At 49.6% G+C, this 25,000-nt stretch overlaps 1 protein-coding gene across 1 annotated transcript in view; it reads left to right on the top strand.

The window, feature by feature from the left end:
• LOC143301220 (rab11 family-interacting protein 5-like) overlaps positions 1-25,000 on the top strand; it is a 55,544-nt gene that overhangs the window by 20,679 nt on the left and 9,865 nt on the right. Inside the window, exons 3-6 of the mRNA XM_076615349.1 lie at positions 7,931-7,969; positions 19,819-19,921; positions 22,454-22,582; positions 24,242-24,399. Of these exons, the coding sequence (XP_076471464.1) occupies positions 7,931-7,969; positions 19,819-19,921; positions 22,454-22,582; positions 24,242-24,399 (429 nt within the window). The remainder of the gene's footprint in view (positions 1-7,930; positions 7,970-19,818; positions 19,922-22,453; positions 22,583-24,241; positions 24,400-25,000) is intronic.

Below are 25,000 nucleotides of genomic sequence, written 5' to 3'. Positions count from 1 at the left end.
TACCCCCTCCCCCCTCCCCACACCCCACCCTCCATGGAGCCCTCCTTTCTCCACAGACACAGTCGGGGATCATACCACCTTCATACTTTGAAAGGGACAGAGAGGGAGGGAGAGAGAGAGAGAGAGAGAGAATTGTGTGGAGGAATGTTCCAACAGGTGTGGGTGGGTAGATGTAGGGGTTGGGTCTCTCTCTCTCTCTCTCTCTCTCTGTCTCTCTCTCTCTCTGTCTCTGTCTCTCTCTCTCTCTCTCTCTCTCTCTCTGTCTCTGTGAAGAGATATATGTATGTATGCACGCACGTGCGCACTAACACACACACACACACAGACACACACAGACACACACACACCCACACATACACATACACATACCCCCCCCACCCCCCCGCCCGTCTATAGACGTTAAACTGAAGAGTATGACTGCACAGTTATAGCATGGGAGATTGGTGGGTGGGGACAGAGGGTGGGGGTGGGATGGAGAGGGGTGAGAGAGACAGCAAGCAGGGAGGTGGGGGGGTGAGAGAGACAGCAAGCAGGGAGGGGGGGGGGTGAGAGAGACAGCAAGCAGGGGGGGGGGGTGAGTGAGAGAGACAGCAGGGAGGGGAGGGTGAGTGAGACAGCAAGCAGGGAGGTGGGGGGGAGGGTGAGTGAGAGAGACAGCAAGCAGGGAGGGGGGGAGGGTGAGTGAGAGAGACAGCAAGCAGGGAGGTGGGGGGGAGGGTGAGTGAGAGAGACAGCAAGCAGGGAGGGGGGGGAGGGTGAGTGAGAGAGACAGCAAGCAGGGAGGGGGGGGGAGGGTGAGTGAGAGAGACAGCAAGCAGGGGGGGGGGGGGAGTGAGAGAGACAGCAAGCAGGGACGGGGGGGGGGGGAGGGTGAGTGAGAGAGACAGCAAGCAGGGAGGTGGGGGGGGAGGGGGAGTGAGAGAGACAGCAAGCAGGGAGGTGGGGGGGGGGAGGGTGAGTGAGAGAGACAGCAAGCAGGGAGGTGGGGGGGGGGGGAGGGTGAGAGAGACAGCAAGCAGGGAGGTGGGGGGGGAGGGTGAGAGAGACAGCAAGCAGGGAGGTGGGGGGGGGGAGGGTGAGTGAGACAGCAAGCAGGGAGGTGGGGGGGGAGGGTGAGTGAGACAGCAAGCAGGGAGGTGGGGGGGGGGGAGGGTGAGAGAGACAGCAAGCAGGGAGGTGGGGGGGGAGGGTGAGAGAGACAGCAAGCAGGGAGGTGGGGGGGGAGGGTGAGAGAGACAGCAAGCAGGGAGGTGGGGGGGGGGGGGTGAGTGAGAGAGACAGCAAGCAGGGAGGTGGGGGGGGGGGAGGGTGAGTGAGAGAGACAGCAAGCAGGGAGGTGGGGGGGGGGAGGGTGAGTGAGAGAGACAGCAAGCAGGGAGGTGGGGGGGGGGGGGAGGGTGAGTGAGAGAGACAGCAAGCAGGGAGGTGGGGGGGGGGGGGTGAGTGAGAGAGACAGCAAGCAGGGAGGTGGGGGGGGGAGGGTGAGTGAGAGAGACAGCAAGCAGGGAGGTGGGGGGGGGTGAAACAGCAAGCAGGGAGGTGGGGAGGGGGGGTGAGTGAGAGAGACAGTAAGCAGGGGGGGGAGGGTGAGTGAGAGAGACAGTAAGCAGGGAGGTGGGGGGGGGGTGAGACAGCAAGCAGGGAGGTGGGGGGGGGTGAGTGAGAGAGACAGCAAGCAGGGAGGTGGGGGGGGGAGGGGGAGTGAGAGAGACAGCAAGCAGGGAGGTGGGTGGGGGAGGGGGAGTGAGAGAGACAGCAAGCAGGGAGGTGGGTGGGGGGTGAGTGAGAGAGACAGCAAGCAGGAAGGTGGGGGGTGGGGTGAGAGAGACAGCAAGCAGGAAGGTGGGGAGTGGGGTGAGAGAGACAGCAAGCAGGAAGGTGGGGGGTGGGGTGAGAGAGACAGCAAGCAGGGAGGTGGGCGGGTTGAGAGAGACAGCAAGCAGGGAGGGGGGGGGGTTGAGAGAGACAGCAAGCAGGGAGGGGGGGGGGGTTGAGAGAGACAGCAAGCAGGGAGGGGGGGGGGGTTGAGAGAGACAGCAAGCAGGGAGGGGGGGGGGGGAGGGTGAGAGAGACAGCAAGCAGGGAGGGCGGGTGGTGGTGAGAGAGACAGCAAGCAGGGAGGGGGGGGGGCGGGTGGTGGTGAGAGAGACAGCAAGCAGGGAGGTGGGGGGGGGCGGGTGGTGGTGAGAGAGACAGCAAGCAGGGAGGTGGGGGGGGGAGGGGGAGTGAGAGAGACAGCAAGCAGGGAGGGGGGGGGGGAGGGTGAGTGAGAGAGACAGCAAGCAGTGCATAGCACAGCCACGCGCAAGGTTAGCTGACATGGACTCCACGAGCTGAACATGTCGTTACAGCAGACAGTCAGTAAGTCAGTGTATCGACAGCCCTGAACCAGACAAGCTGTTGCGCGTTTCTTTTTCTGTCTTGCATTATTTTTACTCCTCTTTCCCCTCCTCTCCTCTCCCCCTCCTCCTCTTCTTCCTTCTTTTCCCTCTATATTGGTTTTTTGTTCTCCTTGGAAGGCTGAAGTTGGAAAGATCGCTGTGATTCGTCAGTCTCTGTAGTAGGCAAAGCAAAACCAAATACAGAGCAACATCGTGAACTTACGTGTGGCTGTGATGATGACGACGACACTAGGCAGGCGGTGAGGTAGACAGGAACTGTGTGTTAATGTCCAGTGGGGACAGCGCCACACTTGAGACAGGTGCGTGCGTTTCACGGGAAAGGCGAAGGCAGTGAGGAGTTGGCTCTGACGGGAGAAAGCGAAACTAGCCGTGTGTGAAAGATCAGGCTTTGATTTGTGTGTGTGTGTGTGTGTATACACAAGGCTGAGCGCTGTCTAAATGTCATTTTTGTTATTACTATCATTATTAGTAGTGGTGGTAGAACTGTGGTCACGGGTGTGTGAACGTGTAGCCGTGATTTCTGAGGTCTGCTGTGTACCATGGTTAAAGTTGTGTTCACGGTTTCGATATCCATCCTGTGTTGTTATTGGTGGTGGCGGTGTGGGTGTGTGTGTGTGTGGGGGGGGGGGGGGGGGGGGGGGGGGGCGGGATGTGTGTGTGTGTTAGTGCGCGTGTTGTTCTTTCTCCTGACAGTGTGCACACTTGTGCAGGAACTGGAGCCAGCGAGACTGACACACATTGGCAGTGAGAGAACTTGAGCTCTGTCAGTCTGTACCTGTCGGTGCGACGTTAGACAAGAGCCCCCTGCCGGCACACCCCCACACACCTTACCCTCTCCCCCCTCCGGCCCCCCCCTCTCCCCGGCCTGTACGGCTGTTCCCTGCAGATCAAAATCACGTCAGTGGAGCGGGTCTCACTGTTTTTTTTTAGGTCACTGTCATCCTTGTCGTTCGTGTCAGCCATTGAACTGTCCCCCGTTCTGCACTGGCCCGAACTATTTGGAAATTAATATTTTGAACTTGTACGTGGACTCTAAGCGGAAGGGCTGACATCCTCAGTATTGTTTATTCTACGGAGCTAAATGGTTAGGGTAATGTCATGAACTGTGTTTTGTGTGTAAGTCCTGGTGGATTTTTTTTTGTTTTGTTTTGTTGTTGTTGTTATATAGCTGTGACAGTTTGTGTTGTGGTGGTTGAGCATTTCTATGGTTTGGCAGTTCTGATATGGCCCCGTGCGGTCGGCCGGGCTAGAAGCAACAGAAAACAATAAACGTGGACTGAAACAGAGTGGATGGACTGTTTGTTGCAGAGAGACGTGGGTGAAGTTAATGGTCTTTTAAATGTCGGTGTACTGTTGACCTCAATAGTCTGTTCTCTTCCACAGCTTTTAACAGCTGACAGGTGACTGTTCCTGAAATGGACCTTTGCTGTCGGCTGTGCTCTAAACAACCTGGTTTGATGTCGTTTGGTTGCACATACCTGCTACACCAAGGGAAATAACTTTTTTGTGACGGTGTGATGTGCTACAGACGAGGTGATGAAAGCTGAATTCGTAATCTTCTCCCTTCAATCTGAAGAGTCGCTGGGGTGCCGCACTGAAGAACTGTTCACCAGATTCCTCCAGGTCTGTCGGCTGTGTGTCAGTGCCTGGGTGTCTGGAACTTGTTTTCCCGTCAGTTCTGCAATGCTGTCAGCCCATCGTTTCTCTGTCTCCTCCTCCGTCTCCCTCCCTCAACAGCTCTTTGGAGCATTGTTCTAGCGAGGCCACTGGATCTGAACTGGACCACAAAATGTGAATCTGGACCAGTGGGCGAGTGAGGCCGACTTTGTGGCTCAGTGGGTAAGGGCGCCAAGCATTCAACATTCATTGACAAGGTTGTCGGTTCGAACATCGGGTTGCGCACTGCAAAAAAAGAACTGACGATTCTGGTTTGTCCATAAAACGTTAACACAAACAGAAAGCTATTGACAGTGTGGACAAGAAAGAGCGAGGAGGGGAGGTGGGTGGGGGAATAGGGTGTAGAGTTTCAAGGCCAGACTTGAAAGAGCAGAGTTGAGAGGTCTGACGAAGCGAAAGACGGGGATTGTTCCAAATGTTAGGTCCAGAGGCCGAGAAAGTGCGGCGGGGATGTGTGCTGTGTGTGATTCATTGACGACCTGTTGTGAGGTGTGCTGTGTGATTCATTGACGACCTGTTGTGAGGTGTGCTGTGTGATTCATTGACGACCTGTTGTGAGGTGTGCTGTGTGTGATTCATTGACGACCTGTTGTGAGGTGTGCTGTGTGATTCATTGACGACCTGTTGTGAGGTGTGCTGTGTGATTCATTGACCACCTGTTGTGAGGTGTGCTGTGTGATTCATTGACGACCTGTTGTGAGGTGTGCTGTGTGATTCATTGACGACCTGTTGTGAGGTGTGCTGTGTGATTCATTGACGACCTGTTGTGAGGTGTGCTGTGTGATTCATTGACGACCTGTTGTGAGGTGTGCTGTGTGATTCATTGACGACCTGTTCTGGGGTGTGCTGTACTCTGAGACTGGCGCAGTGATGTGAGCGAGGGGTGACAGTGGTCCCGCGGACCAGAGTGAAGACCATGTGCACAAGGATCACATCTTTCAGGATCATGAGTGACGAGTCTAAACTGGTGCATGTCAAGTGTGTCGGTAAGTGTAAGCTAAAAAAACAAACACCCTATTTATGAAGAGGCTCAAAAAGCCATGTTTTCATTACTTCAATCAGCCAGAAATCCAGATTTACCAGTACATATTGTTCTTGACATGTACCAATCTGTGATTGTTCCTATTTTATTATATGATGCAGAAATTTGGGGCTATGTTTTAATGTAAATATACTTGAAAAATAACTGAACTTTTTCAAGCACTTGTTGAGATTGAATAGGAATACTTTGACCCAAATGATTTATGGAGAAACTGGTATTTACCCAATTAGTGTGTTAGTGAAAATGAGATTGGTCCGATTTTGGACCAGCTTAGTGTTATCAAACACAGAAAAATATTCAGGAAAAATATACTTTATGTTAATTGATTAATATAGAAATGGTATTTATTCTCCAAAATGGATGAGTGATAACAGACACATTTTAATGGAAGCAGGGTATGGCAGTCTTTGGGATGTTCAGTCCTTCTTAGATAGGGAGTCTTTCTGCAAGAATGTCAATATGGCGTTGAAAGATAATGTTCTTAAGTTAGGAGACGGACTCTAGAAGCGAGTAATAAATGTTTGTTCTATCGAAATTGAAAAAAAAAGTCATTTTGGAAGACAAAAATACCTAAGTCAAATGCCTGACAATTCGCAATGGCATACCACGATAGTTTTGGTTATGTAAGGTCTGTAACATATCTGTGATTGGGAATGAGTTCCATTTTTAATGGAATATTCCTTGTATAATCAGTTACGAAAAAAGGTATGTGTCAAAAAAAATCTTTTTTTTTTGTCCCCGAAATCTGTTTTTAACTTTTTTGCAATATGCTGAAAGGAGGCCAAGTAGCTGTAAGTTGATTAAATTTGAAAATGTCTAAATGCTCTTTTGGCGGTTAAAAAATGTTTGTGTTTTCTGAGCTCACATATGACGCTGTTATGCATTTGGAAATGTTTAATCTGGGCATGAACCGATTATTTCAAAGTAATCCTCCATACTCCAATAGGAGTGAAAGGATAATTAAAACTTCAAACGTGTGTGTGTGTGGGTGTGTGTGTGGGTGTGGGTGCGTATATCTATCTATCTATCTATCTATATATATATATATATATGTGTGTGTGTGTGTGTGTGTGTGTGTGTGTGTGTTGTGAGGTTGGATTTGAATGTGCGTGTGTGCGTGCGCGCGCGTGTGTGTGTATGTGTGTGTGTGCAACGTGTGTGTTTCTTTTGATGCGAGATACCACTGGTGCATTTGAAGGAAAGTGCGCCCCCCCCCCCCCCCCCCCCCCCGCGCCCTCCCAACCCGCCCGCCAAAAACAAACCAAACCAAACCAAACCAAACCAAAAAACCAAACTCATTAAAAAAACACAAAAAACACCGTCATTGCTTTCGCGTCACAATATCTCGTTTCTACTCGAACCTGGGGTATAGTATAATAATTATAATCATCATGATAATAATGACAATAATCATCGTCATAATCATGATGACGTGAATTCATATACCGCCTATTTTCTAAATAGGATTCTGGGTGCTTTACAAAAACGGGTACCACCCCCCTCCTCCCTCGTCCCCCCGACACACACACACACACACACACACACACGGAGATTTATCTTCAGTAGTTCTCAGATTTAGAAATGGCCCCGTGTAATGGCAAAAATCGATCACCCGATAGATTAAAGTCTGGTGCGTTGCGTTGCCTCTTGAATCGGTAAGATTTAGAAATAGCGTTTACTGTTTTGGTTGTTTTTGATGTGACATTCTTTAATTACTACATTTATGCGTTTACCTCTGGCTCTCTATTTCTATGTCTCTCTCTTTCTGGGCTTATCTCAGTCTCTCTCTGCCTTTGTCTTTCATTGTCTCTGTCTCTCTCTATGTCTCTCTCTGTCTGTCTGTCCTCTTTGATTCTTTCTCTGTCTCTCTGTCCTTCTCTCTGTCTCTTTGTCTGTCTCTGCATGTCTTTTCTTCTAAAATTTCTCTGCTGCTGCTGCTGCTGTTCTTCTTCTTCTCTCACTGTCTCTGTCTTCTCTTTCTGTTTCCTCTCTCTCTCTCTCTCTTTCTAAGTCTCTCTCTTCTATCTCTTTGTGTGTGTGTGTGTGTGTGTGTGTGTGTGTGTGTGTGTGTGACACATACCATAACGTACGCCATAGACATATAATAATTATAATGATACGACCACCATCACCACCCCCATTACTTCTACTACTACTACTACAACCAATGGTATTGATAATAATAATGACAATAATGACAATGGGTATACATTCATGATATTCTCTACCCCCTTAACTCTCTCCATACGAACGGCGAAAGAGACGACGTTAACAGCGTTTCACCCCAGTTACCATCATCAAAATATTGCAAGCGGAAGGCTCTTATACTGAAGAGGTGAATGCTGACAAAGAATACCACAATTCTGACGACGGAAGCTAAAGGTTGGGTCATTCAGACACCCACTGGACATCCGAGGAGTCTGTGTAGAGGAGAAGAGAGGACTGGCCGTACTGAGTGAGTTAACCCAGGGGCCCAGACTACAGTTGACATCAATCCGGGGAAAATGGTGACATACAAACATTGACAGCGAAGACAAAGGGAAACATGTCCACAAAATCAGCTGGCGGACATCACAGTGAGTCGTTAGATATTATCCTTACACTGCTGCTACTGGTGGTGGTGGTGTCAATACTACTACTCTACTGCTGCTACTGTTACTACTCCTCGTCGTCCTCCTCCTACTACTGTGACTATTGCTGCAGCTTCTACTGTTCCTACATTTACACAGGGTTTTCAAACATCTCAGAACGCTCTACAGTATCACATCAGTCAAATGCTTCCTGACTGAATAAAACTTTTTTTTTTCAGTGTTGCGAGCAAGGAACCTGATCGCTAAGGGGAAAGGAGGTGAGTGATAGTTGGGTGTGGCGTGGCGTGGTGTGGCGTGGTGTGGTGTGGTGTGGCGTGGTATGGTGTGGTGTGGCGTGGCGTGGTGTGATGTGCTTTACTTTGCTTCGTTGTGCTGTGCTGTGTGTCCATGTGGTGGTGTGCTGTGCTGTGCTGTGTGTCCATGTGGTTGTGTGCTGTGCTGTGCTGTGTCCATGTGGTGGTGTGCTGTGCTGTGCTGTGTGTCCATGTGGTTGTGTGCTGTGCTGTGTGTCCATGTGGTGGTGTGGCGTGGCGTGGCGTAGTGTGGTGTGGTGTGGTGTGGTGTGGTGTGACACACACACGCACACACACACATACATAGACACACAGACACACACATAGACACACACACATTCACACACATACATAGACACACACACACATTCACACACATACATAGACACACAGACACACACACAAACACACACACACACACACAACCTACAGACACACACACACATACACACGTACAGACACACACACACACACACACACACACACACACACACACACACGTGGGCACACAAATCAGTCGATGACGAAATTCTTGCCAGACAAAAGAGTTGGGGGTGGGAGTGGTGGTGTGGGAAGAGAGATTAAGATAAGAGGGGCTGAGACAGCAAGGTGTAGAGTTCTGTGGTGTGTGTGTAGGGGGGGGGGGGGGTGAGTGGGGGACGAGGGAGGGGGTGAGGGGTAGCTGCTAGTGGTCGTGTGATAGTGTAGCGAAAGGTCAATCCTTTGTGGTATGCTGCGCCACTGAGCCCCCCCTCCCCTTTCCCCTCCCCACCTCTTTTCACATTCCTCTTCTTTTTGTATCTCTGTCTGTCTCTCTCTGTCTCTCTTGCTCTCTCATGTTCTCTGTTTGTCACTGTCTGTCTCGCTCTCTGTCATTTTGTCTGTCTTTCTGTGTCCCTGTTTCCGTCTCCGTGTCTGTCTCTCTCTGTCTCGCTGTCTCTGTGTTTGTCGCAGTCGTGTCTGAGACAGAATCGAACTGGCAGTCTTTAGAACAAGTGTACGATCAGTGCCATGTGGACCGCAATGTTTTCTGAGGCGAGGCACTGTGTGAGTGAAGTTAGGCAGCTGGCATCGACCAGTCCCGGGAAGGACGATACCTGCTGGGTTTGTCGTGTTCGGTGTGAACAGGAAGGGTATGGTGCAGTTAGCGTGCTGAAAACAAGTGGTGAATACTGATCACTGTTGTTTGAAGTCAGCTTGTCTGAATACAGGTGGTGCAGTATCGATCACTGCTGTTTGAAGTCAGCTTGTCTGAATACAGGTGGTGCAGTATAGATCACTGCTGTTTGAAGTCAGCTTGTCTGAATACAGGTGGTGCAGTATAGATCACTGCTGTTTGAAGTCAGCTTGTCTGAATACAGGTGGTGCAGTATCGATCACTGTTGTTTGAAGTCAGCTTGTCTGAATACAGGTGGTGCAGTATAGATCACTGCTGTTTGAAGTCAGCTTGTCTGAATACAGGTGGTGCAGTATAGATCACTGCTGTTTGAAGTCGGCTTGTCTGAATACAGGTGGTGCAGTATAGATCACTGCTGTTTGAAGTCAGCTTGTCTGAATACAGGTGGTGCAGTATAGATCACTGCTGTTTGAAGTCGGCTTGTCTGAATACAGGTGGTGCAGTATAGATCACTGCTGTTTGAAGTCAGCTTGTCTGAATACAGGTGGTGCAGTATAGATCACTGCTGTTTGAAGTCGGCTTGTCTGAATACAGGTGGTGCAGTATAGATCACTGCTGTTTGAAGTCAGCTTGTCTGAATACAGGTGGTGCAGTATAGATCACTGCTGTTTGAAGTCGGCTTGTCTGAATACAGGTGGTGCAGTATAGATCACTGCTGTTTGAAGTCAGCTTGTCTGAATACAGGTGGTGCAGTATAGATCACTGCTGTTTGAAGTCGGCTTGTCTGAATACAGGTGGTGCAGTATAGATCACTGCTGTTTGAAGTCAGCTTGTCTGAATACAGGTGGTGCAGTATAGATCACTGCTGTTTGAAGTCAGCTTGTCTGAATACAGGTGGTGCAGTATAGATCACTGCTGTTTGAAGTCAGCTTGTCTGAATACAGGTGGTGCAGTATCGATCACTGCTGTTTGAAGTCAGCTTGTCTGAATACAGGTGGTGCAGTATAGATCACTGCTGTTTGAAGTCAGCTTGTCTGAATACAGGTGGTGCAGTATAGATCACTGCTGTTTGAAGTCGGCTTGTCTGAATACAGGTGGTGCAGTATAGATCACTGCTGTTTGAAGTCAGCTTGTCTGAATACAGGTGGTGCAGTATAGATCACTGCTGTTTGAAGTCGGCTTGTCTGAATACAGGTGGTGCAGTATAGATCACTGCTGTTTGAAGTCAGCTTGTCTGAATACAGGTGGTGCAGTATAGATCACTGCTGTTTGAAGTCAGCTTGTCTGAATACAGGTGGTGCAGTATAGATCACTGCTGTTTGAAGTCAGCTTGTCTGAATACAGGTGGTGCAGTATAGATCACTGCTGTTTGAAGTCAGCTTGTCTGAATACAGGTGGTGCAGTATAGATCACTGCTGTTTGAAGTCAGCTTGTCTGAATACAGGTGGTGCAGTATCGATCACTGCTGTTTGAAGTCGGCTTGTCTGAATACAGGTGGTGCAGTATAGATCACTGCTGTTTGAAGTCAGCTTGTCTGAATACAGGTGGTGCAGTATAGATCACTGCTGTTTGAAGTCAGCTTGTCTGAATACAGGTGGTGCAGTATAGATCACTGCTGTTTGAAGTCGGCTTGTCTGAATACAGGTGGTGCAGTATAGATCACTGCTGTTTGAAGTCAGCTTGTCTGAATACAGGTGGTGCAGTATAGATCACTGCTGTTTGAAGTCAGCTTGTCTGAATACAGGTGGTGCAGTATAGATCACTGCTGTTTGAAGTCAGCTTGTCTGAATACAGGTGGTGCAGTATAGATCACTGCTGTTTGAAGTCAGCTTGTCTGAATACAGGTGGTGCAGTATAGATCACTGCTGTTTGAAGTCAGCTTGTCTGAATACAGGTGGTGCAGTATCGATCACTGCTGTTTGAAGTCAGCTTGTCTGAATACAGGTGGTGCAGTATAGATCACTGCTGTTTGAAGTCAGCTTGTCTGAATACAGGTGGTGCAGTATAGATCACTGCTGTTTGAAGTCAGCTTGTCTGAATACAGGTGGTGCAGTATAGATCACTGCTGTTTGAAGTCGGCTTGTCTGAATACAGGTGGTGCAGTATAGATCACTGCTGTTTGAAGTCAGCTTGTCTGAATACAGGTGGTGCAGTATAGATCACTGCTGTTTGAAGTCAGCTTGTCTGAATACAGGTGGTGCAGTATAGATCACTGCTGTTTGAAGTCAGCTTGTCTGAATACAGGTGGTGCAGTATAGATCACTGCTGTTTGAAGTCAGCTTGTCTGAATACAGGTGGTGCAGTATCGATCACTGCTGTTTGAAGTCAGCTTGTCTGAATACAGGTGGTGCAGTATCGATCACTGCTGTTTGAAGATAGTTTTTCCTCTGTAACTGACAATGGAGCTCTTGAGAATGAGGAGCACAATACACACGCACACACACACACAGACACACACACACACACACACACACACACACTCGTGTGTGGACGTGGCCGGACCAGTGTTTGCAGACTGTCTGGCATGTTGGCAGTGGGATCATGATGGTTGACAGCAGATTTCATTGGCTGGCTTATGGCTTTGTCTGTGTTGGCCTGTCTGTCCGTCCGTCCGTCTGTCTGTCTGTCTGTCCATCCGTCTCTCTCTCCTCTCTGTGGTGTGTGGGTTGGTGTGAATGAGTGAATGTGTTCGTTTTATTACTTTTTATGATGTTGGTGATGATTATTGTTATCATTAGTAGGAGGAGTGGTTGTAGTAGTGATAGAAGTAGTAGTTACAAAAATCGTTGTTGTTTTATTGTTATTGTTGTCACAAAGACAGGTTGAAAGACTAGACAATGCCTAAAATCTTTATCCTCGAGTGATACAGTTTTTGAATCGGTCTCTCTCTGTCTCTGTCTGTCTGTCTGTCTGTCTGTCTGTCTGTCTGTCTGTCTGTCTCTCTCTCTCTCTCTCTCTCTCTCTCTCTCCTCTCTTTATTTGCTTTTCTATTTATTTACTTGTTTGTTTATTTATCATTCTCCACTCCTTCCTTTCCACCCCTCTACACACCTTCCTTTCCACCCCTCTACACTCCTTCCTTTCTACCCCGACCCCCTCTACACTCCTTCCTTTCCACCCCGACCCCCTCTACACTCCTTCCTTTCCACCCCCTCTACACTCCTTCCTTTCTACCCCGACCCCCTCTACACTCCTTCCTTTCTACCCCGACCCCCTCTACACTCCTTCCTTTCTACCTCGACCCCCTCTACACTCCTTCCTTTCTACCTCGACCCCCTCTACACTCCTTCCTTTCTACCTCGACCCCCTCTACACTCCTTCCTTTCTACCTCGACCCCCTCTACACACCTTCCTTTGCACCGCCTCTACACTCCTTCCTTTCCACCCCGACCCCCTCTACACTCCTTCCTTTCTACCCCGACCCCCTCTACACTCCTTCCTTTCCACCGCCTCTACACTCCTTCCTCTCCACCCCCTCTACACTCCTTCCTCTCCACCCCCTCTACACTCCTTCCTTTCCACCGCCTCTACACTCCTTCCTCTCCACCCCCTCTCCACTCCTTCCTTTCTACCCCCACCCCCTCAACACTCCTTCCTTTCCACCCCCTCAACACTCCTTCCTTTCCACCCCCTCTACACTCCTTCCTTTCCACCCCCTCTACACTCCTTTCCACACCCACCCCCTCTACACTCCTTCCTTTCCACCCCCTCTACACTCCTTCCTTTCCACCCCCTCTACACTCCTTTCCACACCCACCCTCTCTACACTCCTTCCTTGACAACCCCTATGCACTCCTTCTTTTCAACCCCCTCCACACTCCTTTCTTTCCACACCCACCGTCTCTACACTCCTTCCTTTCTACCCCCTCTACACTCCTTCCTTTCCACACCCTCTAAACTCCTTTCTTTCTACCCCACCCCCTCTACAATTCCTTTTCCACCTACTCTACACTCCATCCTTTCTACCCCGTCTACACTTCCATTTGCACCCCCTCTACACTCCTTCCTTTCCATCCCCTCTACACTGCTTCCTTTCCACGCCCTCTTTCTACCTCCACCCCCTCTACACTCCTTTCTTTCCACACCCTCTACATTCCTTCCTTTCCACCCCCTCTGAACTCCTTACCACCTCCTACATTTCTTCCTTTCCACCTCCTCTACACTCCTTCCTTTCCATCCCCTGTACTCTCCTTCCTTTCCACCCCCTCTACACTCCTTCCTTTCCACCCCCTCCACCCTCCTTCCTTTCCACCCCCTCCACCCTCCTTCCTTTCCACCCCCTCTACACTCCTTCCTTTCCACCCCCTCCACCCTCCTTCCTTTCCACCCCCTCTACACTCCTTCCTTTCCACCCCCTCTACACTCCTTCCTTTCCACCCCCTCTACACTCCTTCCTTTCCACCCCCTCCACCCTCCTTCCTTTCCATCCCCTGTACTCTCCTTCCTTTCCACCCCCTCTACACTCCTTCCTTTCCACCCCCTCTACACTCCTTCCTTTCCACCCCCTCCACCCTCCTTCCTTTCCACCCCTTCAACACTCCTTCCTTTCCACCCCCTCCACCCTCCTTCCTTTCCACCCCCTCTACACTCCTTCCTTTCCACCCCCTCTACACTCCTTCCTTTCCACCCCCTCTACACTCCTTCCTTTCCACCCCCTCCACCCTCCTTCCTTTCCACCCCCTCTACACTCCTTCCTTTCCACCCCCTCAACACTCCCATTTCCACCCCCTCAACACTCCCATTTCCACCCCCTCCACCCTCCTTCCTTTCCACCCCCTCTACACTCCTTCCTTTCCACCCCCTCTACACTCCTTCCTTTCCACCCCCTCAGGACTCCCATTTCCACCCCCTCAACACTCCCATTTCCACCCCCTCAACACTCCTTCCTTTCCACCCCCTCTACACTCCCATTTCCACCCCCTCAACACTCCCATTTCCACCCCCTCAACACTCCTTCCTTTCCACCCCCTCAACACTCCCATTTCCACCCCCTCAACACTCCTTCCTTTCCACCCCCTCCACCCTCCTTCCTTTCCACCCCTTCAACACTCCTTCCTTTCCACCCCCTCCACCCTCCTTCCTTTCCACCCCCTCTACACTCCTTCCTTTCCACCCCCTCTACACTCCTTCCTTTCCACCCCCTCTACACTCCTTCCTTTCCACCCCCTCCACCCTCCTTCCTTTCCACCCCCTCTACACTCCTTCCTTTCCACCCCCTCTACACTCCTTCCTTTCCACCCCCTCAACACTCCCATTTCCACCCCCTCAACACTCCCATTTCCACCCCCTCCACCCTCCTTCCTTTCCACCCCCTCTACACTCCTTCCTTTCCACCCCCTCTACACTCCTTCCTTTCCACCCCCTCAGGACTCCCATTTCCACCCCCTCAACACTCCCATTTCCACCCCCTCAACACTCCTTCCTTTCCACCCCCTCTACACTCCCATTTCCACCCCCTCTACACTCCCATTTCCACCCCCTCAACACTCCCATTTCCACCCCCTCAACACTCCTTCCTTTCCACCCCCTCAACACTCCTTCCTTTCCACCCCCTCAACACTCCTTCCTTTCCACCCCCTCAACACTCCCATTTCCACCCCCTCAACACTCCTTCCTTTCCACCCCCTCAACACTCCCATTTCCACCCCCTCAACACTCCCATTTCCACCCCCTCAACACTCCCATTTCCACCCCCTCAACACTCCCATTTCCACCCCCTCAACACTCCTTCCTTTCCACCCCCTCAACACTCCCATTTCCACCCCCTCAACACCCTTTCCTTTCTATCCTCTGTACACTCCTTCCATTCAACCCCCTCTACAGTCCTTTCTTTCTACACCCACCCCCTTTACAATTCTCTTTCCACGACCTCTACGCTCCTTCCCTTCTACCCCCTCTGCACTCCTTCCTTTTCACCCCTCTGCACTCCTTCCTTTCCACCCCCTCTACACTCCTTCCTTTCCAGTCCCTCTATACTCCTTCCTTTCTACCCCCACCCCTCTACACTCCTTCCTTTATACGCCCACCCCCTCTGCACTCCTTCCTTTCCACCCCATCCGAACTCCTTCCTTTCCACCCCATCCGAACTCCTTCCTTTCCACCCCCTCTACACTCCTTCCGGTTCTATAGTTCATTACAGTTATCCACCAGGCTCTAGTTCTCTAGTTCCTTATAGTTTTCCACAAAAATGATAACATTGCGATTTCGCATTCGCGAGCACATGTACATTTGCGTGCGTGTGCATGTTCGTACAAACGATGAGGCGCGCGCGCGCGCGCACACACACACACACACACACACACACACACACACACACACACACACACACACACACACAACTTGTTTTGTTGCTGTGGGTTCTTTTACCGTGCGGCTGACTGCATGCAGCGACACACCTTGGTTTATCGTCTGTATCTCGGTGTGATAATCGACAATAAGCTGTCTTGGAATGAAAACTCAACTGCACTCATTAAAAAGAGCAACAGTCGCATGTACTGTCTTAGAAAAATGAAATCTTTTAATGTATGCAAGCAGATGCTCCAAATGTTTTACACATCTGTTGTCTGTAGTGTTTTAACATACGGAGCCGTGTGCTGGGGGGGAAACCTGACCAAACATGACAAAGACAGGTTGGAAAAAGTCATTAGGAAAGCGGGTGGGGTGGTGGGTATAAGACAAGACACCTTTAGCGACATGCACAATAGAAAACTGACTGACAGACTAATAACAATTTTGACCGACGTAAGACACCCACTACATGATGACATTAATAGCAGAAGGTCAGACATAAGTGGTAGGTTTAGAGCTCCACGCGCAAGAACATCTCGATACATTAATTCATTTATTCCTACAGCCATTCGCGCACACAATCAAAACATCCAATACACTAAGTGAACCCTCCCACCCCCCAAGCCCCCTCGCCACAGCAACACCTGAACTTCACCAGCAGACGAGTGTATGGGAGCAGACATTATGCGTGCATGTGGGACTGAGCGGGTGAGCACGGGCAAGCAAGCATTTTTGTGTGTGTGTGATCGGAAGTGATTTTTAAATATTTTCTTATTTTACTTGGATTTCATGTATCTTAATGTTCTAATCTTATTGGCGTGACATATGTTATGTGCATGCATACGTTGGTTGTGTGTGTGTGTGAGTGTGTGTGTGTGTGTGTGTGTGTGTGTGTGTGTGTGTGTGTGCATTTTACTTATATATACGATTTATTCCCTTGATGTTTTTATTTATGTATTGTTGTACAATACCTTATGGTCTTAACGTGTGTGTGTGTGTGTGTGTGTGTGTGTGTGTGTGTGTGTGCATGTGTGTGTATGTGTGTGTGGGTGTGTGTGCGTGCGTGCGCGCATGTCATTTTTGGTAATCTTATACCCTTTTTTTGTTGGATGTTTTCATTTGTTAATGTTGTTGTGCAATACCCTATTGTCTTAACATGAGTATGTGTGTGTGGGGGGTGGGGGGTTAGTATATCGTCAGCTATTGGGAATTCTTATTTGACTAGTTTTAATCTCTTCTTATGTTGCGCATGATTTTATGCCAGTGTTTACAATGAGCCTGTGATTGCACAACTTAATTTCCATGTGGATTAATAAAGTGTTTTTGATTTGATTTGATTTGATTTGTATCGAATGACTAGCACCCAGACCACCAGTGAAGATTTAGTGGAGGGGAGGGTGTAGAGATGTTGAAACAGAGACTGAGGGACAGATAGAATGATGCGACTGACCATTTGTCACACATCTCCCGCATAAATCTTTCTTTCTTTTTTTTCATATCCCCTGCCCCTCTCCCTCCCCTCTCCCCCCCCCCCCCTTTCTCTCTCTGTGTTACACAGACAGACAGTTTCCATGACAACGTCAGTTCTGCTCAGTTTTGTTTTTTCTTTCAATTTTTCAATCGATGTGAGAGATGAGCTAGAGGAGGTGGTGGATGGTAGTTCTCTCTGTCTCTCTGTCTGTCTCTGTCTCTCTGGTGGGGTAGATGGGGGGTGGTGGTGGAGGTGTAATTAAACAGTCAGCCCACAGGGCTGTGAAATCTCCACAGCAGGCTGTCTCTCTCTCTTCTCTCGCAACCCGTACCCTGAGGCGCTGTGTGTGTGTGTGTGGTTGTGTTGTGTTTGTGGTGTGTGTGTGTGTGTGTGTGTGTGTGTGTGTGTAGGTGAGTGGAGGTTTAATTACGCTTGTAGTTGTGCGGGACAATGTTGTTTTTCACATTGTGTGAGGCTGGTGTTGTTGCTCAAGGCATGGGCGTGTGAGCTGCGCCTGTATGCACACCCACGAACACTTTCCTGCCATCCGTCACGTCCTCTGCTTGACGAAGGGGGAGGAGGGTAGTAGTGGTGGTGTGTGAGGGGGAAGTGGGTGGGAGGGATCAGAGGGAAGTGGGGGGTTGGGGGGGGGGGGGGGGGGGTAGGGGATGGAAGTGCATGTTGGATAATTAATTTGTTCAGTCTGTTGTGTCTCCCTCATCTTTCACTCGTTCACACAGACATTCACACTGAAGAATATAGTTTGTCCAGAAGCAGCAGCACTGTGGTCAGAATGAACCACGTCACACAACACAGTGCCAAACAGCCTTCCTTATACCTCTTCCTTATTTTCTGGCTTCCCCAGCACTGGAGACAGAACCCAGAGAAAGCTACAGTCTATAACAGTGTTATATATGGGTAGCATACCCTTAGCGCAAGTAAAAGAACCCATGGTAACGAATAGGGTTGTCACTGACTGAATGTTGCAGGAAAGTCCACTTTGATGGTACAACAAGTGCACTTGCTGACAGACAGAAAAAAGGGAGGGGGCTGGGAAGGTGGTGGTGGTGGTGGTGGTGCTTCTGTGTGACGACACGATCTCTCCCTGGAGAGGTCAGCCCGAATTTCACACAGAAAAATCTGTTGTGACAAGAAGAAATGCAATGCAGTACAGGACAGTACAGTGCAGTACAATACAACACAATACAGTACAACACAGTACGATACAATACTGTGCAGTACAGTACAGTTCAGTACAGTACAATACAACACAATACGACGCAGGGCAGGGCAGGGCAGGGCAGGGCAGGGCAGCCCTGAAATCAAGAGACGATGCATCAGTGCAAAATAAATACTAAATGATGATGGAGATGGCGTGTCACAATTACTGTTGGGGGAATAATAATTGTCCCCCTCCACGATTAATTTGTGTGTCGTCCCCAGAACTCTTTTCAAAAGCGATTGGACAGCCGGACGCTATGGCAACTCAGGCTATGCACACAGCACCCTTGGAGTCAGTGCTGCGCTTTAAGCTATACACACAGCAGGCAGTTGGCGTCATGCGGACACCACGCCCAAGGAGAGAGTTAACAGAGTGCTGACACACAGTCTGATCAGCAGACAGCATTGCCACGAATCACGTTCTAATCAACTGCCTATGGACACTGTGGATGGCGAAGTCACGCCCCTCACGTGCCTGATTGATAACTCGCTGACAGGTTCATTGTTGTAGTCACTTGGACAGAACTCGTTATCCACCAGGCTCTAGTTATATAGTTCATTGTAGTTATCCACCAGGCTCTAGTTATATAGTTCATTGTAGTTATCCACCAGGCTCTAGTTATATAGTTCATTGTAGTTATCCACCAGGCTCTAGTTATATAGTTCATTGTAGTTATCCACTAGGCTCTAGTTATATAGTTCATTGTAGTTATCCACCAGGCTCTAGTTATATAGTTCATTGTTGTTATCCACCAGGCTCTAGTTATATAGTTCATCATAGTTATCCATAAGGCTCTAGTTCTCTAGTTCCTTATAGTTTTCCACAAAAATGATAACACATTGCGATTTCGCATTCGCGAGGACATGTACATTTGCGTGCGTGTGCATGTTCGTACAAACGATGATTCGCGCGCGCGCGCGCACACACACACACACACACACACACACACACACACACACACACACACACACACACACACACACACACATATATATATATATATATATATATTACTGCAACTACTGCTGCTGCTGCTACTGTTACTGCTGCTACTACTTAGAACAACTGGAACGGCAACTACAATTACTATTAAAACAACAGCTTACAACTACTACGACGACGGCGACGACGATGACGACTTTTTCAACAAGTTGGATTAATCTTATTATCGTGCCAATTTTTCCATGATGATGGCACGACTTCAGACCACACGGTGTGTTCAGCTTTGCTGTGCCGTGTCCATGCTCGCTTTCTGAGGAAGCTGATGAATTTCACTCAGAGGAATCTGTTGTGACAATGCGACAACATAAACACAGTACTGTAAAGTACAACACAATAGGAAACATGCAATACAACAGAATACATAATGATGCAATACGCCACGATGTAACACAGTGCATCACAATACAACACAGTGCAGTGCAGTGCAGTGTATTTTTCAGGTAAACAACGTTGTCTTTGTCTACCTCCAGCCGGGAAAGGAAAAATGCCATACCTCTTCCATCAACAACACAATACAAAACAATGCCACACGGTGTGATGTCATTTTCAGGTAACAATCTGTTCGTGACAGTATAGCTGAGCAAAGAGAAATACGATACCTCAACCATCAACAATACAGTACATGATAAGTGCAGTACAGTACAGTACAGTACAGTACAGTACAATACAGTGCAGTACAATACAATACAATACAATGTTGATGTGTTTGCCAGGTAACAATGACGTCTTCGTCACCATTCAGCTGGGCAAAGAGAAGTACCAGACCTCCACCATCAAGAATGCCCGTAACCCGGAGTGGTTTGAGGAGTGCGACCTGTGAGTCTGTCTGTCTGTTTCTCTGTCCGTCTGTCTGCGTATCGGTCTGTCTGTCTGTCTGTCTCTCGCTGTGTGTGTGCCTGTCTCGTCACTGTCTTTTTTTGTCTGTCTGTGTTTCATGTCACTCTTTTTTCTCCTCCCCACTCACCATTCCTCTCCCCCTCCTTCCCTCCCTCCCTCTGTCCTGTCTTGTGCTGTCTTGTCTAACCCTGTCCTGTCTTGTCCTGTCTTGTCTAGCCCTGCCCTACCCTGCCCTGCCCTGTCTTGTCCTGTCTTGTCTAACCCTGCCCTACCCTGTCTTGTCCTGTCTTGTTCTGTCTTGTCTAACCCTGCCCTGCCCTGTCTTGTCCTGTCTTGTCTAACCCTGCCCTACCCTGTCTTGTCCTGTCTTGTTCTGTCTTGTCTAACCCTGCCCTACCCTGTCTTGTCCTGTCTTGTTCTGTCTTGTCTAACCCTGCCCTACCCTGTCTTGTCCTGTCTTGTCCTGTCTTGTCTAGCCCTGCCCTGCCCTGTCCTGTCTTGTTCTGTCTTGTCTAGCCCTGCCCTACCCTGCCCTGTCCTGTCTTGTTCTGTCTTGTCTTGTCTAACCCTGCCCTACCCTGCCCTGTCCTGTCTTGTTCTGTCTTGTCTTGTCTAGCCCTGCCCTACCCTGCCCTGTCCTGTCTTGTTCTGTCTTGTCTTGTCTAGCCCTGCCCTACCCTGCCCTGTCCTGTCTTGTTCTGTCTTGTCTTGTCTAACCCTGCCCTACCCTGCCCTGTCTTGTCTCGTCTTGTCCTGTCTTGTCTAACCCTGCCCTACCCTGTCTTGTCTCGTCTTGTCCTGTCTTGTCTAACCCTGCCCTACCCTGTCTTGTCTCGTCTTGTCCTGTCTTGTCTAACCCTGCCCTACCCTGTCTTGTCTCGTCTTGTCCTGTCTTGTCCAACCCTGCTGTTTTTTATCCTCCCCACTCGCCATCCCTCCCCCCTCCCTGTCTCTCTTTCTCTCTCTTCCCATCTCTCTCTCTCCCCCCTCTTTCTCTAGTTCGCACAGCACACACACACACACACACACACACACACACACACACACACACACACACACACACGATCTTATTGCCGGATGTGCTGTTTGTGTTGATTGAATGAATTGTGATGATATGTTTGTGGTTGTGATGCTGGTTCCTTGGTGTTTATTTCTGACTATGGTGAATGTGATGTGTCTTGTTTTGCTGTGCTTTGCTTCTGTGTGATTTGAGACTGTGATGGTGCTTGTGTTGATTTACATATTTTTAGTTAACTTTGTCTCAGATATGCATATTTTAGTCAGTGTCATGTGAGATTGTGCTGACTTTGTACATATTTTTTACGTCACTAAGTCTTGGATTTGTGTGTTTTATTGTAAAGCGCGGTGAGCTCCATCTGATATGGGGTACTGCGCTATACAAGCCTGCATTTTGATTTATCATTATTATTATTAGACGTAGTAGTAGTAGTAGTCTCCCAACGACGGACCAGGCGGAGAAGGAAACCTTTCCCAACGGCTGTGAAGGCGGAAGAGGATGACCAAAGGGCAGGGGGAGCTCTTATCCTTGGCTGGAGGTCCCCCTAGGAGACGGAGCTCCGAAGAAAAAACCTGCACCTGCCGAGGCCGTCCTACACGTGGCAGTATCTGCACCTGTGGGACTGTGAGCGTCGGTAGGCGAGAGTGGGGAAGGGACTGCACAACTCCTCACTAAGAAAAAAAAATTTACCTGTGCTGGTCAGGCAGCCAGGGAGGAGCGGCCTGCCCAGCATCGAAAACCTGCTGATCCAGTGCCAGCTACGCTGGACAGGACACGTTGTCCGCATGACAGACAGCAGGATACCAAAGATGCTTATGTATGGCCAGCTGAAGGGAGGCCACCGTGAACTTGGAAGACCCTGCAGGCGCTTCAAGGACACCTTGAAGACAAACCTCAAAGCCTGTGACATAGACATCGCTTCCTGGGAAACTGATGCCCTTGACCGCTGTCGCTGGAGGATGCTGTGCTCTAGTGGCATAAAGACGTTTGAAAACAAGAGAACGCTGGTCATTAAGGAGAAGCGTGAGCGAAGGAAGCAGGGCTCAACTTCTGGAGACGTTTTCCCTTGCAACGCCTGTGGGAAGTGCTACGCATCCAGAATCGGCCTCTTCTCCCATATAAGGACACACACCGACAGATAAGCCTGCCTGCCTACTCATCCGTCGGACCGACGGGAGACTCCATCATCATCATCATACACACACACACAGTGTGTGTGTGTGTGTGTGTGTGTGTGTGTGTGTGTGTGTGTGTGTGTGTGTGTGTGTGTGTGTGAGAGAGAGAGAGAGAGAGAGAGAGAGAGAGAATCTTCAGTTTAACGTTCTTTTCACTAGAAGTAATATTGGACGAAAAGAAGTAGTGGACGAAAGAGAGGGAATGCTTGTGAATATTAGTGTAAGAAAGTGTAAATATTTGTATCAGAGGAAATGAAAGTGTGTGTGTGTGTGTGTGTGTGTGTGTGTGTGTGTGTGTGTGTGTGTGTGTGCGCACAGCCCGATCCCCCACCTGCACACGGAGATCGAGGTGACGGTGTTCCATCGCGGGGTGCTGTCTGACGACTTCCTGGGCCACGCCACAATCCCTCTGTGGGAACAGAGGATCCACGACCAGCCTCACACACAGTCAGTGTCCATCTGCCAAGGGTGGGGGGCTAGCTGGGGGCATGTTCTATAGATGTAGTATCCAGCTAGGTGGGGGCACGTTCTGTAGATGTAGTATCCAGCTAGGTGGGGACACGTTCTGTAGATATAGCATCCAGCTAGCTGGGGGCACGTTCTGTAGATATAGCATCCAGGTAGCTGGGGGCACGTTCTGTAGATATAGCATCCAGCTAGCTGGGGGCACGTTCTGTAGATGTAGTATCGAGCTAGCTGGGGGCACGTTCTGTAGATATAGCATCCAGCTAGCTGGGGGCACGTTCTGTAGATATAGCATCCAGCTAGCTGGGGGCACGTTCTGTAGATATAGCATCCAGCTAGCTGGGGGCACGTTCTGTAGATATAGCATCCAGCTAGCTGGGGACTGGTTCTGTAGATATAGCATCCAGCTAAATGGGGGCTGGTTCTGTAGATATAGCATCCAGCTAGCTGGGGGCACGTTCTGTAGATATAGCATCCAGCTAGGTGGGGACTCGTTCTGTAGATATAGCATCCAGCTAGCTGGGGACTGGTTCTGTAGATATAGCATCCAGCTAAATGGGGGCTGGTTCTGTAGATATAGCATCCAGCTAGGTGGGGACTGGTTCTGTAGATATAGCATCCAGCTAGGTGGGGACTGGTTCTGTAGATATAGCATCCAGCTAGCTGGGGACTGGTTCTGTAGATATAGCATCCAGCTAAATGGGGGCTGGTTCTGTAGATATAGCATCCAGCTAGGTGGGGACTGGTTCTGTAGATATAGCATCCAGCTAGGTGGGGACTGGTTCTGTAGATATAGCATCCAGCTAGGTGGGGGCTGGTTCTGTAGATATAGCATCCAGCTAGGTGGGGACACGTTCTGTAGATATAGCATCCAGCTAGGTGGGGGCACGTTCTGTAGATCTAGCATCCAGCTCAAAATGACGTAAGCTTACAGCTGACCCCAAAGCACAGTGAGAGCTGTATGATCAATGGTTTCTCCACTGCAGTGGGAAGTCATGTACAGCTAGTCTTTTGTGAAGGACTAGGACTCTCAAACTAGGAGGCGAGATTGCGCTGTTTGTTAGTTCTGCAGCCTTGGGCGCTAGTTGGCCTTTGGGAACCATCCCAACGCCGACTGTCCAAAAGCCCTTTTGGCCGAGAGAGTGGGGATGTAACTGTGGCAATACACTCTCCGCCATGATTTGACAGGTCAACGATATTTACCTGGAAGGGGAAGTTTAATGGGAGTTGTACCGTGTGAGAAATCCAATTCTGGCCCACATAGTCGTGACAGCAGCTGCCTTTGCTGTTCTGATGGTTATTGTCGGACACGACTGACTGTCATACATACATGGACAGTATCCCCACGGGGAGTGGGGCTGGGGGGGGGGGGGCATAGGGACGGGAGGAGCAAGGAGAGGGGTTCTTTTTCGGCGATTAATAATTAAAGATGGTGGGGTTTGGGGGGGGGGGGATTAGTGTGGGTGGTGGTGATTGTGCTTTTTGGATTACGTATGTGATTATGCACACACACACACACACACACACACACACACACACACACACACACACACACACACACACACTGACACACACACACACACACACAAATGTTTTAACACAATGAACATCCCTGACGTGGCCTCACTGTGTGGCCACCAGGTGGGTGAGGCTGAAGAACAAGCCGACCAGAGAACCGGACAACAAGAGTCGGGGAGAGATAGAGGTCAAGGTCACCTTCCACTGCCACTCCCGGGGGGACGTGACCTCTGGCCTCAAGAAAAGGTCATCGTCTCTGCGAAACCTGGCCTCGGTGGTGGGTGAGTCGGTTCTGTGTGGCGGTGGTGGGTTTGTTGTGTTGTGTGTTTGTGCTGTGTTGTGATGTGTGATGCTGTGCTGTGTTGTACTGTGCTGTGTTGTACTGTGCCGTGTCGTGCTATGCTGTGTTGTACTGTGTTGTGTTGTCTTGCATTGTCTTGTCTTTTTTTTATATTGTATTGTACTGTACTGTATTGTATTGTGGTGTATTCTATCGTTTCGTATTGCATCGTATTGTATTGTATGTATACGGTATCGTATCGTATCGTATTGTATTGTATTGCAATGAATTGCGATGTGTTGTGTTGTAATTGTATCACTTTTCGTCACAGCAGACTTTTCTGTGTGAAATTGGGGCTGCTCTCTCCGAGGAGTGTGTCGTCACTGTGCACTGTGTGTGCGTGCGTGTGTGTGTGCGTGTGCGCGTGCGTGCATGTGCGTGTGTGTGTGTGCGTGTGTGCATGTGTGCGCCAGTGTGCGCGTGCCAGTGCGTGTGTGTGTGTGCGTGGGTGGGTGGGTGGGTGGGTGGGTGGGTTCAGTGGTGCCGGTGTGTGTGTGTGCATGGGCGGGTGGGTTAGTGTATATGAGAGAGAGAACTGGTGT

Source organism: Babylonia areolata, chromosome 27, assembly GCF_041734735.1.
Source record: "Babylonia areolata isolate BAREFJ2019XMU chromosome 27, ASM4173473v1, whole genome shotgun sequence".
Taxonomy (NCBI): Eukaryota; Metazoa; Mollusca; class Gastropoda; order Neogastropoda; family Buccinidae; genus Babylonia; species Babylonia areolata.
This window is presented reverse-complemented; position numbering and strand designations above follow the sequence as displayed.